Below are 22,531 nucleotides of genomic sequence, written 5' to 3' on the forward strand. Positions count from 1 at the left end.
CTACAAGGATCTTGTCAAACATGCATATTGTTACAGTTCATGACGAACTTTGATTGAATTAAGTGGTGAAATGCATGCACATTTATTTATTAGATTAGTTCATAGCTCTTGAATGCTCATGAATTCAAAAAACTATATTTGGATTGTCATTTCATTCAAAAACTAATCATGAATTGTCATGAATCGAAAAGTTCATGAACATTCAAATATTGATTTCAGGATTCATGAATGTCCATGAAATATTTCATTCATGAGTATTAATCATTGTTTACATTTCATGAAAATTCATGAAATCATCATAGTTTATGAATTTTCATGAAGGAAAAAAAAATTCCTACAAAATGCATGGATCTCCATGAACATAATTTGAAAAAAAATATTTATGAAGTTTTAAGTTCATGAATTTCATGAATGAAACAGTTCACGAACATTCATGAACGAACTATAAAGATTTTATGAATGAAAAACTTCATGAACATAATTTGAAAACAAATATTCATAAGTTTTAAGTTCATGAATTTCATGAAAATATTCATGAATAAATCAAAATTAATCATGAATTTTGTTCATGAATAATTCATGAACTATTCATAATCATTTGACAGGGTAAACCCCGCGTAAATAACCACGTTAACATTATGTTGATATGATAGAATTGTATATTTAGGGTGTATAACAGTTAAACGTTCCAACGTATCTGGTTTATAAAGTTTAACATATGTATACATCTGATTCATACCAGTTCACACGTGTGTGCTCACCTGATGTATAATAGTTACATGGTAGACAGTTTTACATTCCTTATTTCTAATACAGTAGTAAGATACATATTGAATTACACAGACTTGGAAAAAGGGCTTAATGGGCGATGGTTAAACTGTTGTTAGGGCTCTCCCATACATAGTAGTTTGTATCAGCTTGAATTGTTTTGATAGTTCAACGAGGTTTACTAAACGGGGAAGTGTTGATGTAATCTCGCATTTCCTCATAAACGTCACCGTCACCATCTTCATCAGCATGATCCGTACAAGGACGCGATTCACTTCCTTGATCTCCATTAACTAAATCTGAGTTTTGATATATTTCATCATCCCGTGGAAAATTTGACCCACTCATATCTAAATAGTACTCTGACTGCTGGTTGTCGTCAATAGTATTCGGAGCTTCTACTTCTTCATACAGATCACCATGAGTTGTCTCCCCTCCTTTTCCAGACCACTCGGACCTGGTTCATCCATATCAATGTATCTGTAAAAACATTGAATCGATTATATTTATCAACATTTATTAAAGTATAAACCGTATTTTTTTTCATAAAGATGAGTTTTATTAATATGTGAGGTTGTTATTTTTACAAGCAGTTAAAAAAAATCAGAATTAAGTTGTTGAATTTAAAGCAATCTGTAAGCAGAAAGTATAATAGATAAGAAGAACAATTGATTCAATGAAAAAACAAATCACACAAGTAGCATCGATTCAGTAATTGAAAAAGGAAGGGAATAAATAGTTTTTTTCCCCGATAAACTCAAAATATATATATGTATAATTATATATATCGCTGCAATTTCTCTTTACAAAATTGAATACTTTATTTTTGGAAATGAAAAGTTATGTATGCTGTTCTGTGTACAAGGACGCGGTACTACATTAGTGACAAAGGCCACACACACATGACAAAATGCTATATCACAATGAAAACAAATGATCAATATATTTTAATGAATATAATGTCAAATCAACAGATTGAAAACACAGGAAAATATACCAATGAAACAAATAATAAACATAAAAAACGGAAAAAACCCCGAAAACCCACCAAAACTAAAAAAATCAAACTCAGCCAGGATGAACAAGGCGTGAAGAAATAAATATAATTTGAGATGAAGATAAACATGGCGTAGGAGGTTCTATTATTTCCCCCCAAACCAAACCTATACTCACCGTTGCGGTTTGTTTTGCTGCTTTATCGACTGTCGTGTTTTCCTTTTCATTTCGATGGTGTTCACTGAAAACAGAGTGTAAAATCTATCAAACCATGATAATTAAAATGGAAACAAAAATAAGATAGCTAAAAGAAGTGTAAATAAATAAATAAATGAACAGATAAATAAAAAAAATCATATTAATATATTTATATACGCATACATATTCCAACCTATCATATCTGTTTTAAAACCAGACCCTGTGTACAAACAGCGTGCACTGTATAAATCCAGGTATTCAATGACCTTTTAGCTGTACCTTGTTTAGGAGGCGTGTCTATTGATTGGTGTTTTCGATAACTATATTTGTATGTCTGTCTATTGATAAAAATATTTTATTGATTATTTTGGAACAAATGATAATATCTATTATTGTCTTGAAGAATTAATTGTATCAATACCATTCTGTAAACAAACTGAAATTTACATGTTAATGTTTTTTGGCGCGTACCAATATAAAGTGATTACCACAATTTTTAATTAACCTGCAATGCTTGCATGAGAAAATATAACTCAGAAACCGCAGTAAGCGTGGACATCAATACATGATTGTAACACAACCATCATATGAAGTTTGAAATGCGTTTAAAAATGCTAGATTTCCGCGAGATTTCCCTCAATACCAATGGTGTCCTTGACCTTGACAATTCTTTTGAGGTGTACTCATACTTGACCAATTTATGAAGTTTATTTGGTATCCGATTAAATACGTAGTCACTAGATCGCCGACGACGATTTCCTGTAACTAGCAACGGTGGCGCCGCCATCCGATCGAGGTATACTGACTTCCCTAACTAGTCATGGGCAAAATACATCAAAATTTATTCGAAAATGCCCAGTTACCTCCCCTTTCCTCAAATCTGTTTAGACTTCTTCATTACAAGCCAAATCTACCTGTATTTTTGGTGGACTCAGCCAATTCCTCGGATGTGTTAGGAAACATGTCGAGGGTGTTTGTTTTTATGTTTTATAAATTTTAAACAGACAGCTGATGATCTGGCAATTGACACGAGGACAAATGCAAATAAATTTAATGCATGCATATGATTATAAACAGGTAGACACATTATTGATAAATATTACATTAATAACTTAAATGTCGTTGGAGACATTTACCTGACGTTTTGCTCATGCGTCGTTTTTGATAATTCCGGCAGACCAGCACATGTGCAATGATACTAATGAAAAGGAGGCTACCAAGTGAAGATGTTGAAGCGATCCAATAAGTATATTGGCAGGATTCCAGAGATTCTGTAATTGTAGACAATGGATACAAATTGTTGAATTAGCGAACTTGTTATCTACCGTACACACATTACCTAAAGGTTTTATATTTTTTCAATAGTCAGAACTTTTATGAATATCTGTTCAACATCCATCTCAATCAGTTAACGAGTTTGAATTATATATATATATATAATATAACAAACAAGTTTTTCGATTAATACCAACATACTGAATTAGTTTATTTGTTTTTGTTTAACGTCCTATTAACAGCCAGGGTCATTTAAGGACGTGCCAGGTTTTAGAGGTGGAGGAAAGCCGGAGCACCCGGAGAAAAAACACCGGCCTACGGTCAGTACCTGGCAACTGCCCCACGTAGGTTTCGAACTCGCAACCCAGAGGTGGAGGGCTAGTGTCAAAGTGTCGGGACACCTTAACCACTCGGCCACCGCGGCCCCCTGCCAGCATACTGAAACACTGATGCATAAATTCTCAAAACATCCCCATGTTACCCATGAGACTTTGATCAATGGTCACAGTTATTCATTTAAAAAATATAAGTAAAATAAAAATAAAAATAAAAATAAAACTTTACAACCTTTCATCAAACCATGCTTATGGCCAAAACACAACATATGCCTGCTGGTAAATGAGAATCGTTCATGTACAGACTTAAACATACTTCAACCTAGTCACATTGAATGCAGGTCAAGATAATTAATTTGAACAAATGTGGTAACCTGGTATCATGACCCTGTATCTTTTGGACGACGTTTACAGTAGGTTAATGCCATCTATATGATCAAACTGGGTAGAAATAAATCCTAGCACTTTCTCTTAGTTATTCACAAGGTATGAGAAGATTTTAAATAGTTTGATTCTTGTGACCTTGAAGGAAGATAAAGAATGTACATTTAACAACCATGATAGCCAGGGCCCTGGTATTCCAAATATCAGAACTGTAGACCTTGTAAAACTAGACGATACAAATAAAACACTTTTGAACTTCGACCCCCTGTTGAAGAACATAATTTGACCTGTTACCCACGAAAACTTTTGTTTTGCAAAACGCATCCAAAAAAGAATTCCTACTAGTCATCAAAGAAATATTTGCGATTTAGTTAAAAACTTAATCATCACTGCGACCATTTTGTTTGAACAAAGAACACACAGAGAAACTTTTACAGAGAAACTAAATGAAAAAAAAAAGAAAAGAAAATTTCTCACACATACTATGTTAAACACACTGCCTGTATTTTAAAAAGATGAATGGGAATGTTGATAATTGTATCAGGGCGAACAGGAAATCAAATTCAACAGGATGACATAATGCACAAAATGGTTACCTGGTACCCGTTAATGAGGACTTGGTTTGTACAATAATGTAATAATATATAACAGGAAAACGTTTTCTCAAATCTGTCTCTACATATGATGTAATTGCATGGATGCTGTATATTTAATGGTTTTAAATTAAGATAGATTTTTGAGGTATACTAATTAGTTTACCCTCTTAACATTTTTACAATGACCCCTCATGCAATAATCTTATGAACAACAACAACAACAACAACAACAACAACAACAACAACATTTGGATGGTAAATTGAACTAGATAGATTGCACTCTGTGACCCATCTTCGCTGATTACGTTCGTGCAGTATAAGGTAATCAGAAACCTTGGCTAGCGAAGATATCTTTGACCAGACTCATTACATCATTCCATGCTATCAAGACATTTCATTTACACAGCCATTACATGTTTTCATTTTTAAAATTTCGAGATGTATAACAAGGGCACTCACTATATTGTGGCATCTGTCTGATATAACATTTTGATATACCAGAGTTATTTCCTTTCGTTTAAATAGAGAGTAGTTACAACCTCGACAGCTGATGGGAGCAGCCATTGCTACATGTAAAAACCTAAACGATTCCCTTATTGGCCCTGTTTAGACAAACAAAACAAGCTGTTCTCACTAAATGTACAAGCAAAGTGACGAAATCCCCGGAACCTATCTATGGATCAATCGAATAAATTGTTGTATGGACCTCAATGTCAAATTTCATTTAGATTGTTGATGACAAATGTACTTACCAGTTAGAACTTTGTATGACATTTTAATTGCAGAACTCTCGCTGAAATGACGAATGGTAATCAGAACAAATCTATTTACGGATACAGTGAAGTAAAGAGGACGTCCAATCAAAGCCGATTCCTGGGAAATTTCAATCCGTTTCTGATCTGTGGATTCATCTGTGAAATAATAAATTAACATTTAGATAATGTGTTTTGGTCACGTTGCGCTATTGTAGTCTTTCACTAGCGATCTTAGGAGAGAACTCATATGCTTTGCCTGTTATACAATTCTTTAAACTTATAACAACGAATATCATTACAATTTTTTGAAATGAAATGTGGTGTATCAAAAGGGACATCAACCCTGGAAAATGTCGAGCTTTGTCGATCCCGTGGAATTAAATTCCTCCACGACAAGCTGTAGTTCCTGGCTGTTGTCTTCACTTAATGTCAAACAGGGGTCTGTAACAAATACCATCCACTCGCAGATACCATCACTGAAACAATGTATTTCACACCAGTAAAACATTACAACTGAAATAATTACAACATTTTGTCGCCATGCAAACTTTGTGAAATTATATTTAACGATTTCATAATTTCTTGAGATAGCCTGGATGAAAATTGTTTTTGCTGAAATCTTCTATTTGACTTTTGTAGGTAATTTAATGTATTGTATTTTTTAAGAAAACCTTTAAGTTTGCTAGCATGATATTCCTTGCTTATGTCTTAAATACATGATTTTTATCTATAAAAGTAATGTGTATATTAGAGCATTTACAATATCTGGAATATTACAGGGCGGTACCTGTTGTATTCCGGATAGCTGGACGAATATATGTATTTAGATTCCTCTGATGCAACGAGAGCAAAATCTTGACAACCGAACACTGATGTTTTGTTTGTGACACACAGATCTGAAAAGAAGAATGCATAAATAAATAAAAAAAGGTATGAAAGCACTTATGTAAAAACGTACAATTGGAATTTTCGAAAAAAGTTGATTAAAAAAAAAAAACAAAAAAAAAAACAACAACACCAACGCCATATTTATAGACCACATACATATACCATGGTTTGTTGATTATTGTGGTGAATTTGCGTCCACTTCACAACCGGATATATAGCTCATCCAGAGGGCGACTGTACGATTCATTACACACATACAGTGTATACGAATTTACATCATGAGTAATGCACGACAGACGTGTTATAGCTTTTGTGTCAGTCTGTATTGTACATTTTACATATGTATGCATCAACTCACCCATAGCTGAGTATGAAATATTAAATCCTATTCCGCTTTTTGAGGAATCTGATTGAAATCTAAGACCTGAACTTATACCAGGGATATGATACACATTTCTCGGCAGCAAGTCAATGGTTCCTCGATCTAGATAAAAAACCAAATAGATTTAACAAATTAGGTTGTATTTTGTAAATCTGAATAGCATAACAGCACGAGACGAACAAAGGCAAATAATCAAATAAATTTAATATTTTTGATGCAGCATTTATCTTTTTATAAACATGTAATGGGAACAATTCATCAGCAAATGTCAAAGAATGTGTTTTAAAAATTATGATTCATAAAAGTATACAAATAAATTAGAAAACTGCACACTCATTGATTGTGCGTGTTTGTTTTGGTTAAGGTTCGACATATTAGAAAACTATATAGTCAAAGTTGGACTGCAACTGTATATATACTAGCAGTAATTTAGTTAAATACCTTTCCCTGTTGTAAACAACGCAATATATATGTGAATATATATAAAACATTATTATAGAGCAATTAATGGTGTACTAAAATGATTATTACCGTACAGCAAAGTTTGACTCTGATATACTCTTCAAGTTAAGTGCGCCAATTAATTTGCCGTAATGGTAAGTGGAAAACTGATACAAATCTTGATACTCCAGGAAAAATTGAGTTTCTATAACTTTCAATGGCAGTAAAAAACTCATGTTCTGCAAAATATTTCTTATCAGTCACTTTCAAAGTAGTGTCTGTTGGCATATTGCCTGCTACACTGGGATTTGTATGTAAAATTTTATTCAGTATAGCATGACCCCGTTATGTACATGTAAATAATATTTATAAATGATATTAACTGATACTCTGCACCAGGAGAAGAAATGAGGAGTAGCTATTTCAATCAACTACATTACATCTCGACACACAACAGGAATGTACGGCATCACGACAAAAATGAAACCAAAGCTACTATACCGAATATGTCCCTACCTTCCGGTTTGGCGGGCTAGCTCCACCATCAAAAGATGAAATACCTATTTTAGTCCAGTACAAGTTTAATGAGGTTGTCCTTATTAAAAGAATTGCATGTACACTAATTTGGAAGACGTCTTCCAACAATTTATCATCATCTTAGATAATGCTACAAGGCAAATGTTTATGTTTTATAATTATAAACAAATTTTAACAAACCGTATGCCAATGTCAGATTGTCTCTAGGCTCGATTTCTAGATTGACGACTTCCAACCTCAGAATACTACACGTTGTAGACAACGTGAAGTTCCATCTGCATGTAATACTTCTGGAGCGAAGAACACAATGATCTTTACTTATACATGATAATATGATAGTTTAATGTTGCTTGTAACCAGCATTTTCACTGGTTTGAAAAAAATGTTTCAACATTTACGCATAAAATGATATTGTCGTTTGTAACGTCATTTTTGATGGGTGATAAAGTGGCATGATAATTTCTAAGAGAAAAAGAGTCCATTAATTAAGATAAATGTCATCGGAGTTTTGTAGAGAAGATCATGTCACAACAAGTTGTAATTAATTAGCTGTAAAGCTAATGTTGGGAGTTAAAATCGCACTCACCTTGGGTAACTGTATGGATATCCAGGTGACGAGAGGTATTGTGTAGTTTCCGTAGCGATGATGTATATCTCTGATGCTTCATCACATATACAGTCTGCAAAACGGCAGTAAAATATAACAACGTTAATCGAGACATAGGGTTGTAATTATTCATTTTACCTGTATATCAATATCTACATGTTTGTAGGTGAATACGATGATTTATCAACCTGATTAAAATTTTATTTCCTTATGCCGAAGGTAGCAATAACAATGACTATTGTTTTATTATATAACATATCTTATCAGTCCCTAACCTTAGATTGGATAGACGTAACAGAAAAAATGGCGTATGATTGAAAGTTTGAAGTGAGAATTACAATAACATAATTTTAAACAAGCTCAGTTATAAATAATTCATTCATTTAAATCAATATTGTCTTAAAATCAACTAAATGGTTATATGTAAATTATGTGTAACATGATTTCAAATGGAAGTTCATTTTGAAGCATGACGCTGTCAATCACTGTTTCATAAGACTCGATGTTGCAGCGCTTGGTTTTTAGGTAATTCCGGACAGTGAATAAAATCGATGTCGAGGAAAAGGGAAAAACACAGACGTATAATGATATGTTGTATTATGTCTTGCAAACGACATTTCTCCCGAATCATGTGAAAATCCCCCAAGGTGAAATATTACTTGAAAAGAATCCCTGGTATTCCAGTTTTCTCGATGGCAGGTAGTGTTGTTTACAATTATGTTTTATCCAATGCCTGCTTGCTTATTTAATCTATTTTACTAAGGAAACGGAGATTCCGGGACCTCGCATACACCCAACAATGATAGAGCATTTGAGCCGCCGGCTGGCATTTAGGTCCTTAAGGCATAAAAAATCAAAATTGAGTTTTTGGTATTTTCATAATTTAGAGATAATGGCGGTTAAATTGGTGTAAAAATAACTTTGGTGTGTCAATAACTGACGATTTGACGCTACATTGAATATATGTCGCATTTGGTATGCTAGATGACGTTGGCGTTAATAACGACGTCATTTTACCAGTGCCATTTTTGACGTCATTTTTTGCAACGTCATTTATCACAGACAGTTGCATAATGCTTTGCTGTTACAGGTCTTGAATTGAAGACTGTTATTTTGTAATTGTTATTATTATAATAATATATAATTTTTATCTATAGTCATTTAAAAAGAAAAAAGTCCTTTTTCAGTTGTCATGATTCATTTATTTACAAGGATAAAATTTGTGATTCACATATCAACTTGAACACAAACAAGTATCTTGCAATAAACAGGTAACATCCCTTGTAATTACACACAAAAACAATCAGTCACATCCCTTACACACAAAAACAATCAGTCACATCCCTTACCTAATACAAAAACAATCAGTCACATCCCTTACCTAATACAAAAACAATCAGTCACATCCCTTACCTAATACAAATAACAATCATTTTATATTTTATTTGGTAGAAACAGATTGCAAAGTGAACTCCAGGACTCCATCAGGATTATATTGTTACAATTAATTACATGTAGTGTAAGAAGATAAAACATTTATTTTGAAATTGTATTTAACTGTATCCTAACAAGCAATGCTCATTTCATAATATAAAATAAAAGCATGAGTACAGTATTTAAGTTTTCATCAATAACAATTTTGATCTCAACTTTCAGTTCATTCTTCTGTGTGGGTGGGTCTAGAGGTGGGCTGTGGGACAGTGGGCAGGGGACATAGAAGGTCCTTAGACGGATCCTTTACAAAAGGCCTGATATTTTTGTACAGGTACCATGCACGTTCTGCGGAAAAACCTTTTGCCTCCAGTCTCACTGGCAAACCCTGTGGAATAATCTTTCCCCTCTTCACAAGCCTCACTGGCGTTGTCTCCCCGTCAACACCTTTTTTAACAGTAACCATTCCTGAAAGAAAGAAACAGGAATGGCATGTTGTAATTGAACTTAGTTTTGAAAGGGATACACATAAAAATCAAAAAACCTGTACAAAACCATTTTATTTTTAAATCGGATAAAAATTCTGCATGCCCCACATACCAAATACATCATTAGAATCAGACTCATAAATCTAGCGGAATTACCCATGGAGGTAATTGATAATGAAAGCGCAGTACATTATATAAATTAAATGGATTGAAATATGTAAATATAGCAGTACATGTACCTGAAGTGGTGGAAGCAAAGTGAAAGTGATGGTATTTCCCAATACCAGGAACCGCTCTAAATACAGGCTTGAAGAATTGTTTCCAGTCTCTCCAGATCCACGAATTTGGTGACATCTCACTGTATAAATCTGCCTGGTTATGTGTGGATGAAGCATGAATTGTCATCTTCAGGTCAGACAAACTATCCACATCATTGCGTCTGATTTTCCTTCGGGCAATACCAAACATCCCATCCACAAGACAACGGGCATGATATGGCTTCATGAAATGAAGATGGATGTCTTCATGATATCCATTTGCCACTCTCCAAGCCAGATAGCTTGTGACAACCTGAATCATAAAAAAATAAAATTAGGTTCATTGTATAAAGCAGTGTAAGAACCTGTATTATTAAGTTTATTATATTACTGGCCTGCTTTCTACTAGCATGTCAAAAATAAGACACCTGTATAATAACACTATTGTGACTTCACAATTACAAAATTTTGGAGAAATCGGAGATGAGTGGGTATCAACATTCAACAGCTTCAAAAATATGTAACTTATAATTTCATAATGATTATGTAATGCTGAATAATTGTTTCAGTACAAAGAAACATACAGCCTGCTCCTTATATTTGCATAACTACCAGTTTTGTGATAAACAGAAACTTACACTGCTGACTTTTTTGAATGAATTCAGTTCAACTTGGCAAATGATCTTAACTGATGTGCCACACTCCTTTAAGGTGTTTTCTTAACTCAACAACAAATATTCCATACCTGATTCTTATTTTGGCCACCACAATTGTCTGCATTCAAGTACACAGTTTTTTCTCCTTCCCCATGGTATTCGAAGAAGTGGTGTAACATAGATACAACAGCATTGGCCGAGTGGCTCTGGGCACCATCCAGACCAATGGACTGATCCTCGCCAAACAAATAATTTGTTTGCAGGGACCGACCATCATTGCAAATACCAAATAGATTAGCTTTATATGGTGACCTGAAAGAAAAAGCTGTACAATATCAGAGAAGCATAGTGTTCAAGATCATTTCTTTTAATTTCAATCCGATATTTTTTTATTCTGATATTCAAGATTGAAACTTTACATCTTTAATACATGAATTACATTTTATGAAATATGATCCAATACTACAGAGATTTAATGGTTTTAAATGTAACCTGTTTTACCTACTGCTTCTCCCTTTTAACAGACTTAAATTGTTTTTTACCTGAAGTACAAAGCTCCTTCCTGTCTGCAATGACTGGGCAGAAGTACACTTTGAGCATAATCAAATGTGTAGTGGACATCATTTAGGTCCATGGAAGTTGGAGGAACAGGAACAGTAGACTTTGGATGACCCTGAAGACCTGCAATAGCAGCATGACATTTTTGTCGATAATGGTCTCTCTCCTTTTGGGCTGATGAAATGTGTTCTGCAAAGTCTGTGCTAGCCTCCATTTTATCTGCCTCAGTGATGGCCTAGATACAATATATGTACAAAAATCTTATCTTAACATGTCATCAAAATGTTCTATATACATCGTACATACAAAATGTATATAATGAACCTATAAAAATGTATAACAAGATGTTTAAAGCAATAAAAGTTTTCTTTGTAATTTTACTAATAAATTCATACCATTATTGTTATGAATGAATATGAATGTAGAATTATTACAATATCACTATCTGTTTATCTAAAATTAGAACACAAATATATTAAGATATTTTGGTTTTAATGTCCATGGATATTAAATTAGACTTGTTTTGATTAGGTTCTTACCTTCTGTATCCGATTCCTAAAGGATTCACATTTGTGACATACATCTGTCTTGCAGGACATGAACTGGATGTGTGGGAGACACTGGTGCCATATTCTTCTGAAAGTGGTCTCAGATAGGCATCGGTTTTCTGTTTCACTGTTGAAAATAGATATGTCACTAGATCATAAAATTGGAGGGTGACGATTATAAACAATACTAAAACCAAATAATTCAATGTCATTTCCAAAGTTTGAAATATATTATTTTCATTTTAACAAATAATTTGGACAAATTCTAAGATATCTAGTGATGGAAGATAATTTATTAGCAGCTTGTTTGTGTTTATAATTAAAGCATACATAGTTAAAAAAAATATTCTTATAGCTAAACCAATTTATAAAGGCATTATTTCAAATGTTTTATGATTATAAATTAAATGTATCTGTAGACAATATTTAATTCATAACAGTGAAAATTGACACTGGTGTATCATGGATTGCTGTATGAATTGATTACCAAGTACTTTTTTCATTATGAGGATAATACTTACATACATACTTGGCTGTATTTCTTATGGACAGATAGATAGGTTTCACTTCCAGGTAAATATATTGGTGGAAAGCTGTCCCGTCCACGTGGTGCAGCAGGTTGGGGCAATCCCATCTCATCTGCATACCTAACATATAAATGTAACTGCATTAAAAAATAATTAACATCAAAATTCATTTCCAAATATCTCATTGTGCTGATAGTAAAATATGTATAATGGAAATTTCGAAACAGACAAGGTCTGTATCAAACTGTGACCTATTACAATTGAATGTATGTAAATAAATAATATAGCTATTATACTTCAAAATACATGTACCCGGTATGTTTATATTTAATCAAGGTGACTTGAGATGATTTTTTTAAATTAAGTTTTGCACATGTTAAGTTAAATTACTAACAGTTGTATTATTTATTTATTTTTCCCCAGCAAAAGAGAACAAAATACAGACTGCACAGATAGTTTGATGTTAATCATGACATGCACGACAAGTATGAATATTCTACATACAGAACTATGGGTTTCATTTTAATTTTTTTTTTAATGTTAAATACCTGTGTATAAGTATACATACGGCACAGCACTTACCTTGAAATAAACTGGACAACTTGTTGAACATTATCATAGGTCACTGCATTTTTGGGTTTTTTCCCTGTATTTCCATGTATCCGTGGAACAGCACCATTCTTGACGAAATGGGCCCTGATGTTTTTCAAGTAATGTGCATTTATGTTATTAACATAAAGGAAACAAGCCTTGCAAACACTTGTGTTCTGGAATTGGTAGTCAAAGCGATGCCGTTTGACGTTAGTTTGACCATGTATTCCCCTTGTCATGCCACATGCCTGGAGCTGTCCAATAATTAACATGTCCCTGCCATCTCTCTCCATTCCCTGCACATTCAATCTGTTATCTTTGATATCCATATTGGGAAATTTGGACAGACCCCTTCTTACATTTACCGAGTTATTTTCGTCGTCATCATCATCATCATCAACCTCGTTGTCATCACTACGTAGTGTGTCTTGATCAGAATCATTTTCTGTGTCCCTTTCAACGTCATTTCTGATAAAAACTCTCATCCGAGTATGTAGAATCGGCGAATTAATAACGCTAATGCCGTTACTCACATCATCATCATCATTATCACTCTCGATGTCATAGTCAAAATCAACATCTTCATCCTGATTACCGGAGACAGAACTCACCTCTTCAGCTGTACCACAGGTGCCTGACTCGTTTTTATAAAATAATAACATATAGAGTACATATAAATGAGAAAGGTTCTGAACTCCCCCAGGCTTGAAATCTGATGTATTTATTTCTAAGTACCGTAGCTTCGGTTGTATTGGGTGGATTTTTTCGAAGTAGGACTTAAATTGAAGAGAAATGGTCAATCTTTAAAATAAGCCATAACATGTTGTCGATTTCTCGATATTAATTTACCAAATCGGGCGTGAAACTTCAAAATCCCCTCGATTTTGTTTAGTCGGACAAGTTGACGTAACGGGGTCACCACACTTTGACTCTATTGGACATAGCTTTAAATACGAAGTCCATGGGTTAATCACGAGGTACGCTTCATCAGATCACCGAATACAACTATTACATACACTTACTTTATGTATACGAGCACCCTATCGACGGCCCCGGGACATTTTATGCATACTGATAGCAGATTTTCCACTTGAGTAGCCATGTTGTGTCAGCCGCGGTAAATTTGAACAAGCATTCTGATTGGTTATAGAAAATGTGTTGAACCAATCAGAATGCTTGTTCAAATTTACCGCGGCTGACACAACATGGCTACTCAAGTGGAAAATCTGCTATCAGTATGCATAAAATGTCCCGGGGCCGTCGATAGGGTGCTCGTATACATAAAGTAAGTGTATGTAATAGTTGTATTCGGTGATCTGATGAAGCGTACCTCGTGATTAACCCGTGGACTTCGTATTTAAAGCTATGTCCAATAGAGTCAAAGTGTGGTGACCCCGTTACGTCAACTTGTCCGTCTAAACAAAATCGAGGGGATTTTGAAGTTTCACGCCCGATTTGGTAAATTAATATCGAGAAATCGACAACATGTTATGGCTTATTTTAAAGATTGACCATTTCTCTTCAATTTAAGTCCTACTTCGAAAAAATCCACCCAATACAACCGAAGCTACGGTACTTAGAAATAAATACATCAGATTTCAAGCCTGGGGGAGTTCAGAACCTTTCTCATTTATATGTACTCTATATGTTATTATTTTATAAAAACGAGTCAGGCACCTGTGGCTGTACCACTGTTTACCCGACTTGTACACGGAAAGAAATGGCTAAAATCATCGTCTATCTCACTTGCTAAATCGTTATCACACCCGACTACGTTAAAATTTGGCGGAAGAGACATCATATACGATTTCTTGATGCGTTAGACCTAAACACTCCCATCTGCCATCTTCGTAGCGAATGTAAACAACTACGTAAATACCGGAAGTGTGTTCGGCAGAAAACGGGGAAACCCCATTCGCGTCAATATTTTTGTTGAATAAACACTTTTATTTACATTTACCGTTAATGTTATTGAATGGAAAATTAACAGACATATCTAAAGTTTAAGGACAGGTATTTAAAGTTCATCTATAACAAAGTATATCAGCTGCATTTTGTGTTTTTGCAACGCAAGTGGGATTCCCGTTTTCGCGCGAAACGGAAATAGAATGGAAATAATAACTCTGACGGAATTCCCTTTTTTCTCCGTTTTCATTGGATAGAACTTAAGGACCTAAATGCCAGCCGGCGGCTCATTTGTGGCCCAACTAGCTTTCAAGCTTATCACTATACTGACAGAGTGAAAAGGGAGGTAACTCTGTTGAATGAGCATATCCGTAGGTGCTGATTAGATAATTGTTTAATATCATCACGAACCCATACCTATTCCTTTTTTAATAACATTTTTTTATAGTGTAAGATTGACTTTATTACTATTCAGTAATGCCCTAAATCAACGGCATCATTTTGATGATTCTTGAATTAAAAGATGTCCATCTGTCACCAGAAATGCTAGCTACTGAGAACATTGATAGACTCAATTAGTTAATACAAAAACAATTAAGAATATCGACATGATAACAATGGTAAGAAGTAAATATCGATGTTACATATCATTTGTATGGCAAGATTTGCTTCATTTGAATATGGATATTGTTCGGAATATGTAATTGATGCTCTGTCGAAACCTTAAATTGAAAATTCTGAAAAATAAATTTATGATCTTTTGCAACTCCTGATGAACATTTGGACATTTCTTTGGATAATCTAGTCTATATAGTTACGAACGCCTCCTAGGCTTCACAACTTTAGGCCCTTAATATTACTGAATGATTCCATGATGACAAAACAACCGTATGGTGCAGTTTATTTCAATTTTCGCTCTTATGTTTATACAGTATCAAACTCCAAATTTATACTGAAATGAGATAATGTATTGTTTTTTCTTCAATATATTTTAAAAGCACGAATAGAAAAATATCACAGTGAAATGAACCAAACATACCTTCCTCCTCATATGATATGTTAAAACCTCTGCCGACGATACCGCCATCTGATGTGAACAAGATTGTAACGTCCTTGCTTGGAATTACACGTACTTTAGGGGAAGACATTTGAAGGATTTCTCTCTCGGTATCTAGTAAATATTTGAAGACTTATTTCGATAATAAATATATCTACTTATTGACAGTCTTAAACTTTATGCACAGAATAATGTGAAATATAAAAAATGAATTCTGTAGAATTAATCATTTCCGATTGCAAATCGTGCCAAAATGCTGATTATCCAATAACGAGCTCACGAAAACTGGTACTACTGTCGTGGCGTTTTTAACGTTATAACGATTTTGATGCAAAACAAAATCAGCATGGACCTGTATATAATGTTGGTGGGATTAAGACACAACATTGCTTATAATAACATTGCCTAGAAGATTTTCGGAGAAACCCTTCTTTTTTTTTTTTTTTTATTATTTTCAAAAATCATCATTACATACCGTATGTTAATATGGCGTGGTCGTAATTGTGTTCGAGATCAAATGACATGATCTCAATGCGTATCAGGCCACAAGCATTTTTGTCGGATATTCTCCAATAACACTGGCGATTGCTGTTGATATATATATTTTATACAGAAAATACAGAAAATTAATGAGCATATCAATGTTATCACAGAAATAGAAATACATAAAAACAGGCCTTGAGAAAGCCTTGAATTTCACCTTGGGTCTTAAAAAGCCTTGAATTTCATTCTAGGCCTTGAAAAGCCTTGAAAATTGGTTTACAGCCTTGAAAAGTCCTTGAATATTAAGGTTTCATTAGGATAAGAGAAACTCTAACCACTGATCAATTGGATTCAGCTTTATCTATGCCGCCTCCTCTATAGACGTTAATAATTACCATGTCATGTTGTATTTTGATCAAGTGGATAATTATAAGTTGCTTTTATGTTCTCTGGTTCCCTCTCAAGATGACTTCGATGACGGGTAAAATGGGCCTTGGATATTTAATTAAGACATTGGAAAAGCCTTGAAATGGCCTTGAATTTGGTTTGACTTAATCCGTATGAACCCTGTATTATTGAGGACACTATTTGAAATTAGCTGTTTAAGCGTTAATGGAGTTATCCAGAATCACGTTATACTATGATAATTCAAATAATGGCTGATAATTTGTGGTATATATTGGAACATGTTAACTTTGTCTTTACATGTGAACTCCTGATTAATCCGCTACTGTGGTTTAATCTATGTAAAATGTTAATGGACTTCTTACTCATTTACATGCTATTAATGATATAGGCTAGCAACAATATATAAACTCTTTTTAGATTTCTGAAATATGACCTCTACTGTCTCATTCATGCTAAGTTGGTATTATGTACTGAAATAAAGGAGAAAAATAGTCCTAAAGTTGGAAGTATCAGAACGACAAACGAAAAACAAACAAAAAACAACCAAACAAACAAACAAAATGACAAACAAATGCTTTGATCATTGTTTGATTTTAATAATCCTCTTTCTTGAGTGATTTTTTATATGAATTGGGCAAGGTGATAGAGTCATTTATTGAATAGCTACATGTTTTATGGTTGTATTTATCATAAAAACACCGACTTGTTACTATGGTAAAATAGGCTGTGTAAAAAAATGTCATATTTTGGCCAAACCGATTTAAATACCCAGACAATTAAAAGTTTTAGTATTAATATCTTTTGTGATTTGGTGGGTTGTTACACCCCCAACGCCCCAACATTACGAAAGTACGTTAGGGAGTATCATTTTTCTATCGGTATTGTCTTAACAACACTATCAATAAGCTTAGTTTGGCGACTAAAGTAGCAAAAACATCCAGGTGCAAATGAATATAATCTAATAAAATCATTATACTAGATATTTATTCAATTGAAACAGTAGCAAAGAACATATATACCATCCTACAATGTATTCAAATCGGATATACAAACTTAGTATAGTTGTAAGGAAATCCGGGTGAAGAAATGAACTGCTTGTTAGAGTTCGCTGTCAACTGTTTCCCTGGCGGAAAACGATTGCATTTGTCCTGAGAAACTGAAACATCATAATATAGTCAATGACGGAATGGACAGTTCATCACATGCATGAACAACACCAATAATGTCTTCGCGCTATGTACTACAAGCAATTGTTCGTTATTTATGTCTTCAGTCCATACGGCAACTTAACTGTTGTTTAGCCAGTTTGCGATTTTCTGTAATATTTCACCAATTAAGCATTGATGTAAATTTTTTTTAGTTTCATACCCCGATGAAACTAAAAAATAATTGACATCAACGCTTATAATCAATTTTTGAAAATTATTTTCTAATTCAAAACATGTTTAATGTACAATTTTACTGGTTTTAAATGGGATTCTTTTTCTCAAATCAATACGCAACGTCAATTGTCGTATTGTGACGTCACATTTTTCGCGCCATTCTCGGAATTTCTTTCATAGAAGAATGAAAAGAATTTGTCATTCACAATTTGAGTATTTACCATGAAAACAAAGAAAAATTAATGATTTTCCATATATTCAACGCTAGTATCAATATCGAATCATGACAACTGTATTCAGCATACACTCTGTTTATTACAGTATCCGTACTGAACTAAATCTAGAAATACACTATAATTTGTCAATATCCTAGTTTTGGCCATAAGATAAATTGAAAGAACATACAAATCAATACGTGTGCATATTTATGTGTCACAACAGCAAGGGATACTTCAATTATGTCATACCACGATATATAAGTCATACATAAGACATGGCAACGTATCCTAGACTTTAGAATAACTAGCCCTTTTCTCCAAACGATCATTGCTATAACAAAACTACATATCTAATGGTATAATGCATATGCCAAACAAGAACAGGAAACAAACCTATTTCATCAATATGACTGAACATCTAAAATGTCAAATAAGACGATCTATTAATTTATAACAAAGATAAGAGGAAGAAAAATGAATATATCAAATTATCTAGATAAATATTTAAATGGTAAATATGGCATTGATCATTATCCGCCATTCTGTTTGCTGTACGTCAGTTTATCTAACGTTAAAAATTTGAATAATCTAAAAATATAGCATCATTACATGTTACAATCAACCTATTTATAAAAGTTGTATGAACAACGTACGAGGAAATATTTGTATAGAAACAGACACAAGAGCGGAAGTAGCGTTTTAGATGTAGGTCCCTACCACGGAATACACAAATTCAGTTGATACATATAAATATATGTGTCACGGGTCAATAGTCCCTTGTAAGTGTTTTCATATTACTCATGTATTTTAACAAATAACTGGTTCGTTCTGCCATACCATACAGCCATGTGATACATATGTCTGTGATAACACTAATAATTCTTAGCATAGAACTCACTATTTTGTCTTGTACAACTCCATTTAAGGGGTTGACACTGACAGTATTTTGGGCTGGTATATCACTCAGTATGTGCTTTAAACATCGAAGTGAAATCACAAAGTTGCGTTATAAGGTTATAATATGTTGATGCATTTCGGTAACCGATTCTGAAATAGGCAATATCATTTTGATTCGAGTTTCTATCAAATTTGGTTGTTAGTTTAAACTTGATGTACACACCGAGTCATATAGCCGAACTTCATAACCTCTACAATGCATATAATGGCGTCGGTGGACCAAAGCAAAAGTAAACAGTCACAAAACGGCAATGCATCACAACTACAATGTTTATATGACGTCGACTGTAAGTTATGATAGACCAAGGCTACAGTTAACTGTAACAAAACTGTAATTCGTCACAACAACAATATATATCATGGCGTCGACTGTAAGTTGTGATATTATTACTTACGATTTAAGGCTACATGCAAATATCACTTGTTTTAAAAAATAGTATGAGACTTGATGAATGATAATTCATAAGGAGAGGAGAAGATTCAGTAATTATAATGAAATATTTGATTCTCATTCAAAATCACTGTAAGGATCTGATCTTGTACCTATTGCTATTTTTATACATTTTCATTTCTTTAAAGGTTGAATATATATAGGGAATTCAGTGTCACTAAATCACCTAAATCACCTAAATCACGTTTGTATTGATCTCAAAGTGATTAATTACATATATGTTTACTTTCATACGTTCAGGAGTTCGCTTGTTAGTTATATCGATGTTATAATATATTCATATATTACTGAAAGTATTATCATTTAAAATTTATCACATTTTACCATTTTAAATGGAACAAAGACTTTTGCTGTATTTGATATATCAGATTATAAATGAAAACCAACAAATAACTGCGTCCATTAAACATGAACCCCCATTTAGTGTTACATAATAGCATAACTGACTGAAAACCGGTACGTAAACAAAGTCCTGATTCTAATTCTAAAAGGACAAAAGTAGGACCAATTAATACCAATGTAAAGATTTATATTACATCGGCAAAAACCAAGACCAAGTGTCCAGGAATCATCAATGACATCCGTCAACAGAGTGTAGTTAAAATCGACGTGGTGCCATTGTCATAACATCACAACCAGTGTTTTGACAAGCGAACCATCTTGTTCATATACCATCAAATACCACATACAAATAACACAGTATTACTTATATACTAAATAAGTAGCTCGCTTCGAACATGTACATCAACATCATGCACATATATACTTACCAACGTATCCGAAACAAGCAAAAAGAAGACAGATAACCGCGCCAAATGTAGTCATTGTTAATCTCCTGTCCACACAATGTTAATGTTCTGATGTTATATATCCCTGTTGCAGTTCGAAACAAGTGATGATAATATGCTAATAGGTTGAGGTGTTCGTATTTTCCGAAAACGGAAATGAAATATTTTCCGCTCATTAGAAACCTGCACTATCTCTCCATGTCATCACGTTGTATTCTATATACACTGTTATACATATTCAAAATTGAGTTTGTATCTATCTATCTATCTATCTATCTATCTATCTATCTATCTATCTATCTATCTATCTATTGTCTGTCTGTCTGTGTAATGTCTGTCTGTCTGTCCACTTGTTTGTCTGTCTGTCTGTCATATTGTTTGTCTAATTGGTCTGTCTGTTTGTTATCTATCTATCTATCTATCTATCTATCTATCTATCTATCTATCTATCTATCTATCTATCTATCTATCTATCTATCTATCTATCTATCTATCTGTCTGTCTGTCTGTCTGTCTGTCTGTCTGTCTGTCTATTTGGTCTGTCTGTTCCCTGTCTGCCTACTTATCTATTTGTCAATCTAATTTCTGTCTAACTGCTTGTCTGACAGTCATTCCATCTTCTAGTCTGCTGTCTTTATATTTTTTACTTTACAATATTTCCGTCTATTTGTGCGTGTCTGTGTATGTGTCTATGTGACTTTGATTTTCTCTTTTAATCTGCGCGACTGTCTGTGTGTCTGCCCAATGTTTGATTGCATGTCTGACGTTATACCAGAAAACATATATAATCAACAAATATTTATACCAAAGACCAACTAAACGTCATGGTTTAGACTGGCTGTTTATCAAAAAAGGGTAAAAGAGGTAAGAGACAAAACAGTTGTATGATAAGAATGATTCAAAATGTTTTGCAATAAGACACAACAACGATCAATTGTGTTAGCATTTAATGCTACCAAATGATAGCATACAGCCGATATAAATACAATTTGGGTGAAAGATCAATAGATTGTCGCCCGACTATTTCTTGCCACCCAAAAAACATTCATATCGACTGTATACTATAATTTTGTAACATTCCATGCTTATATTTACATTGATTATGTTTGTTTTTATGTAATGCACCTGATGACGAGTTTAAATATGTCGCTTACACTATCACTGACGTCATCAAGCTAGAATACCGGAGCTACCGAAGTTTCCAGAAGGAATAGTATAGTTCCTTATGTCATTAATAATAACAAGCACATGCAATGGTTTTTGCACATATTTGACTTTATATCATATTTCATATACGTTTGCAGATATCGTAAAATTGTTCACAATGAATTTTTTAATTGTGAAAAATCAAAGCTGTTTTTCTGCGTAATGATATACGGTTATCATTTAGGAGTAATGCGACGTTGAAAGGATATTGCTACGGAGGGACTGGCTTCCTCGGAAGCTCTTATGTTTCTATTGACCAGATTAACGTCATGTTCCGAAGAATATCAGTTTAAAAAACTAAATCAAGGTCTCATAACTACAATTTAGTTTACTCACGACATATAGGCAAATACAACACAGAATGTTAATATACTTATTGATAAGAGTGAAATAGTTTTGTAATAAGTTAGTCTTAATGTAAACATTGCGTTCTGTCATGCTATTAATAGTTATAACCG

At 33.5% G+C, this 22,531-nt stretch overlaps 2 protein-coding genes and 1 long non-coding RNA gene across 3 annotated transcripts in view; all 3 read right to left on the minus strand.

Annotated features, from left to right (window-relative positions):
- Positions 1-20,966, minus strand: part of LOC117340894 — a 67,824-nt gene extending 46,858 nt beyond the window's left edge. The window contains exons 1-10 of the mRNA XM_033902674.1: positions 20,850-20,966; positions 18,125-18,227; positions 16,656-16,768; positions 16,163-16,294; positions 8,142-8,235; positions 7,736-7,845; positions 6,554-6,679; positions 6,095-6,203; positions 5,650-5,783; positions 5,305-5,463 (exon numbers count right to left, since the gene is read on the minus strand). Of these exons, the coding sequence (XP_033758565.1) occupies positions 5,305-5,463; positions 5,650-5,783; positions 6,095-6,203; positions 6,554-6,679; positions 7,736-7,845; positions 8,142-8,235; positions 16,163-16,294; positions 16,656-16,768; positions 18,125-18,227; positions 20,850-20,904 (1,135 nt within the window). The 5' untranslated portion in view covers positions 20,905-20,966. The remainder of the gene's footprint in view (positions 1-5,304; positions 5,464-5,649; positions 5,784-6,094; positions 6,204-6,553; positions 6,680-7,735; positions 7,846-8,141; positions 8,236-16,162; positions 16,295-16,655; positions 16,769-18,124; positions 18,228-20,849) is intronic.
- Positions 581-3,233, minus strand: LOC117340895. Its single transcript, XR_004535494.1, has 3 exons — positions 3,099-3,233; positions 1,942-2,005; positions 581-1,248 (listed from the first exon to the last, which is right to left on the minus strand). It is a non-coding gene; the product is annotated as an uncharacterized LOC117340895 (long non-coding RNA).
- LOC117340893 lies at positions 9,342-15,408 on the minus strand. Its single transcript, XM_033902673.1, has 8 exons — positions 14,908-15,408; positions 13,210-13,843; positions 12,622-12,747; positions 12,092-12,227; positions 11,537-11,787; positions 11,084-11,306; positions 10,321-10,651; positions 9,342-10,061 (listed from the first exon to the last, which is right to left on the minus strand). Exons 1-8 carry the CDS (start codon positions 15,017-15,019, stop codon positions 9,820-9,822), a joined length of 2,055 nt encoding a protein of 684 aa, XP_033758564.1. The 5' UTR covers positions 15,020-15,408; the 3' UTR covers positions 9,342-9,819.
- Positions 20,967-22,531: the final 1,565 nt, after the last annotated feature.

Source organism: Pecten maximus, chromosome 13 (assembly GCF_902652985.1).
Source record: "Pecten maximus chromosome 13, xPecMax1.1, whole genome shotgun sequence".
NCBI lineage: Eukaryota > Metazoa > Mollusca > Bivalvia > Pectinida > Pectinidae > Pecten > Pecten maximus.

Coding starts and splice junctions, on each gene's coding strand:
- LOC117340893 (XM_033902673.1), bottom strand. CDS start 15,019: ATGATGTCTCTTCCGCCAAATTTTAACGTAGTCGGGTGTGATAACGAT. Junction 12,748..13,209: donor GTTGTCCAGTTTATTTCAAG/GTAAGTGCTGTG, acceptor TTTATATGTTAG/GTATGCAGATGAGATGGGAT. Junction 10,062..10,320: donor CTTTGCTTCCACCACTTCAG/GTACATGTACTG, acceptor TCTTTCTTTCAG/GAATGGTTACTGTTAAAAAA.